The sequence below is a fragment of the Penaeus monodon genome, chromosome 43 (genome assembly GCF_015228065.2).
Source record: "Penaeus monodon isolate SGIC_2016 chromosome 43, NSTDA_Pmon_1, whole genome shotgun sequence".
Classification (NCBI taxonomy): Eukaryota; Metazoa; Arthropoda; class Malacostraca; order Decapoda; family Penaeidae; genus Penaeus; species Penaeus monodon.
In genome coordinates, this window is record NC_051428.1 from 5,806,937 (window position 1) to 5,811,936 (window position 5,000).

General features: G+C 40.9%; 1 protein-coding gene across 1 annotated transcript in view; it reads right to left on the bottom strand.

Moving 5' to 3' along the window:
* Positions 1–381: 381 nt before the first annotated feature.
* Positions 382–5,000, bottom strand: part of LOC119568430 (vascular non-inflammatory molecule 2-like) — a 7,450-nt gene continuing 2,831 nt past the window's right edge. Inside the window, exons 3-4 of the mRNA XM_037916952.1 lie at positions 1,942–2,053; positions 382–1,450 (exon numbers count right to left, since the gene is read on the bottom strand). Of these exons, the coding sequence (XP_037772880.1) occupies positions 507–1,450; positions 1,942–2,053 (1,056 nt within the window). The 3' untranslated portion in view covers positions 382–506. The remainder of the gene's footprint in view (positions 1,451–1,941; positions 2,054–5,000) is intronic.

Genomic DNA, 5,000 nt, shown 5'->3' on the forward strand with positions numbered 1-5,000 from the left:
TTTAGGGTGATAATGATAAAAAAAAAAAAAAAAAATGGCGTTATGTCAGAAATCAAGAACAATGAGATGCGACACGATTTCATGACCTCTACTAAATATCTGTAAATGTGTATTTCAATGTATGTGTCTATATATATATGTTTGAACATGTTTGTATTATTCATAACCCCCCCCCCCAAAAAAAAAAAAAAAAAAAAAAAAAAAAAATATATATATATATATATATATATATATATATATATATATATATATATATATATATATATATAGTTTAATGATTGTCATGAAAATTATTTGTAATCAATTGCATGTTGTTGCATGTTAATTGCGATAATCATTAAACTGAACTAATACTGACAATGAAATAATGAAACGACTTGGGAACTATGCTGCATGTTATTTAATTGCCTTTTATATTTCTTGGCTGCTCCGGCACGAGTGCTTAAGTGATCATAGACGTATTATGAATGCGACAAAAATCGAATTGTATAAACCAAACATATATACTAAGGGTCCCTATCGAACCAACGTCCAAATAGTCGAAGTGACAGCAGGTAATCTAGTTCCTCGTGCAAAACCAGCGTACTCGTCACCATCTTCTCACTTGAAACCGAAGACTCGAAGTCCCACAGAGATATGTCGACGAGCTCGAGCTCTTGGGTGAACACGGAAGGGTATATGTAAGGAGTATCGAAGTCCCCCGTGAGGTTGTGAGCGCGGAAAGACGTTTTCTGTGGAGCCCCGTTTTCTTCGATGCGCGCGCAGGACGTCACGTTTTCGTTCAAGCAGTACACGACAGCGCAGACTTGTGTAAATAGTGAGTACGCCCCATCTCCTTTCTCCGCCACGCCACTGTACGCTAGGAGCAGGAAGGAAGACTCGTCCGTGGGATCGGCGGGGAAGGAATACGTCACAGAGCAACAGAGACTGTCGTTGTGACAAAGACTCCTCTCCATTACACCGTCCCCTCTCTCAAGCGCGTGATTTGAATACCGCCCAAGGTCTTCGTGCAAAAAGAACCAACCGGTGAGGATTTCCCTTCCTTCTGCCTCGGGTTGGGCATTCCTCTCTTCTGCCTCAACATCCCCGTCATCGGTGGGGATCCAAGACGCTTCCTGATGGACGCCCAAGGCAACTTCCTCTCTCACAGGAACTGCTTGGGAGGACGACTGATTCACAGTAACATCACTGCCCACCCCCGTCGTTCCCTCGGGCGTCGTAGCGTCGTCGTAGCGGCCAGTCGAAGTCCTCAGCGGTGTGGCGCCACGACTCACAACCTCCCCAACCAGAAGCTTGGTCCCGCCGTTGGGGTCGTACGTGTACAGGCTCTCTTGCGAAGTTAGACCGCGGAATATGCCGGAGCCGAGAGCGCCGTCTTCCGGGCTGTGGAAGTTGGCGACCACCAGATTGACGGCCAGCCCCTCGCTCCAGCTCTGCCACATTTGAGGAGCTGTAGGCCAACACTCGTCGATATGATATTGGTACAATAGTCAGCACTAAGCAGTACTATAATACTATTATTCTAAAAGTATATTATGACCGCAATATTTGGCAATATACAGCCAGTCACCGGCGACTCTAAGAGGATCTCCCAATGGAGTGGGCCTCCAAATGACGCCCGATTATAATATATATATATATATATATATATATATATATATATATATATATATATATATATATATACACAAACAAAAAAATATATGGAATCTTTTAAGGGACCTTGCCCCTGAACCTTAAATGTTTAGCTACGACACTGCAAAAACTTAATATGCATGTTTGTATCCTTTTTATGAAATTTAGGCTCCTTTAATATAACACTATATGAGATTGCACTAAGCACATCATAAACACACACAAAAAACGAACGAATTAACGAATGGCTGAATTAATTCCTAAACAGACTAGCGACAATTACGAAGACACAAAATAACAACATACCGGTAAGAAAAGGCAGCTCATCCACCCAGTAACTGCTCATTATAACATCGGTGACCCCTCGTTCGACCACATTGCTTGTTCCTGGTCCCCCGTAGAGAATGTCAAAACACACCTGAAAAGAGGATATTCTATGTATTTAAACCACATGAGCATTTAGTCTTTTTTCTTGTATTTATTATGGTTGATTTGGTACTTGTGGTTACGCTGTACGTTTTTATTGTTTATTTTATTATTATTTTTTTTTTTATAAAGCGTTCTCGTGAGCACTTGATCGTGTGGGTTTATTGAACGTATCATGTAACTGCTGAATATTGAATTAGTGATATTGGATAGTGCTGAGATATCGTTTTATTCCATTAGATATTGATAAATAGACTATTTGAAGTGGTAACAGTAATATTTTACAAACACACACACACACACACACACACACACACACACACACACTCACACACACACACACACACACACACACACACACATTTATAATATTAACAGTAAACGTTTCAATAGCTCTTAAGCGAGATGGAAAAGGGGTAAACTTACGGGATATTCAGAGAATTTAGAACATAAAACACAGGGAGTCTGCAGTTGAGACTCGCTCACGTCAAGCCAGAGAGAGCGAGAGACAAATAGACAGTCAGGCAGATAAAGTGGAAGAGAGAGGGAGGGAGAGAGAGAGAGAGAGAGAGAGAGAGAGAGAGAGAGAGAGAGAGAGAGAGAGAGAGAGAGAGAGAGAGAGAGAGAGAGAGAGAGAGAGAGAGAGAGAGAGAGAGAGAGATCCGAGGAGAGAGAAAAGAGAGAAATTCCCGAGTCAAGCCTTGCGTAGGCTTGGGATAGGTCTGGCTATAGGGGACGGTTGGAGGCCATATAAGGTATTAGAGAAGGGGAGAAAGAGGAAGAAGGAGGAGGAGGAGGAGAGGTAGAATGAGGTGGAGAAAGAGGAAGAAGGAGGAGGAGGAGGAGTGGGGGTAGAATGAGGTGGAGAAAGAGAAAGAAGGAGGAGGAGGAGGAGGAGTGGGGGTAGAATGAGGTGGAGGAAGAGGAAATTAATAATAAAAATAATAATAATAATAATAATAATAATAATAATAATAATAATAATAATAATAATAATAATAATAATAATAATAATAATAATAAGGAGGAGGAGGAGGAGGAGGAGGGAGGGGGAGGAAGAAGTAAAAGATAAAAAGAAAAACAGAAGCAGAAGAAAATAAAACAATGAAGAAGAGACGCACTAGGAAGGTAATTAAGGAAGCCGATAAATACAAGAATGAAAAACGCAACGCCATCGTCAGCACGAGTAAACCACACAACACCAGTAGTTCCAGAAGACAACACCAGCCGCAACATCGAACAACCCCCTCATACCCTAACGATTCTTAGACCCTCCCACCCGACCCCCATCTCGTAATACCACACACCAGTCAGTCAGTACCTGCAAGCTAAACGTGACCCCGAAATCGGTAGTGAAGATGGCTTCCTTATCGTCCTGTGACCCCGGAGTGAAGCCCGGCTCGAGGTAGAGGGATTTCTTATGGTATCTGGGGAGGAAATGGTGTGGTATGGGTGGTACCTGCTTGTCACGTGTGGGTCGTGATGAGTTTTTTTCTTTCTTTCGTGCGAGATTGTTCGTTGTGAGAAGGTTGTGTGTGTGTGTGTGTGTGTGTGTGTGTGTGTGTGTGTGTGTGTGTGTGTGTGTGTGTGTGTGTGTGTGTGTGTGTGTGTGTGTGTGTGTGTGTGTGTGTGTGTGCGATTCTTTCGTAAAATGCTAGTGATGATGGTAATACTAAGAATGATGATAACCATAATAATAACAATAACAATAATAGTAGTGACGATGATAATACTAATAATAAACAATTAGGACGACAGTAATAATAATTTTAAATAATATTGATAATTATGACAACAACAACAACAACAACAACAATAACAAATAACAAAATATAAAATGAATTATAATAATATATATAATAAATAATAATACATAATAAAATAACAATAAATTCTATAATACTACTACTAATAATAATAATAATAAATAAAATTTTTAATATATACTATAACAACAATAACAAAGATTCTGCTACTACTATTGCTACTACTACTACTAATTATAATAAAATAATAAAATTACTAACTATAATAAATATAATAATATAAAATATAATACTACTAATATAACTACATACAAAAACTGTTCTACTACTACTTACTACTACTATTATAATGAAAACATAACTGTTCTATTACTACTACTACTACAAATTACATATAAAATACACATACTATTGCTATTACTGCTACTAATATTATTACTACTACTATTACTACTACTTACTACTACTAATAATAATGATAACACCAACAGGATCCAATCGAACACGAACGCGACGGCACGCACTCACTTGGCCACCACGACGCCCGCTCGATCGAACACAACCTCCGTATTGAAGACGTAAAATCCCGAGTCAAGGCATTCGCGGGGTGCTCCTCCATCTCCTCCTTCAGGATCCCTCGTTTCTTCTCCTTCTCCAAGGTCCCTCTTCTCTCCCCTTTGTTTAGGATCTATATTTACCTTTTTATTAGGATCTCTCCTTCCCCCTTCGCTAGGCTCTCTCTCTCCTTCTCTATCTTTCCCCCCTTCACCCTTCTCCTTCTCCTTCAGGATCTCCCCCTCTCCCTCCTCCTCCAACGAGCTCCTCCCCAAGGCCCTTCGTAGACTCGGGAGCGAACCCCCTCAGGCGTTCACGCGGGTTCGTCTGGGGTTCACAAGGCACCTGTTCAGCGAGGTTTACGACGAGGTACATGTCGAGCTCAGCCGCGGCACAACTCAGCACGCGGACTACCTGGCAGGGCGAAAGGCGGAGGACTGATTGGGAAAAGGAGATGGAGGAGCGGGGAGGAGGAAGGGAGGGAAGGGACCGTGAATATAAAAGGAGAGGAAGGTAAGTATAAGAATGGAGAAAATAAATGTAAAAGGGAGGGGAAAATAGATATAAAAGAGGAGAGGGAAATTAATATAAAAAAAGAGAAAATAAATAGAAAAGGAG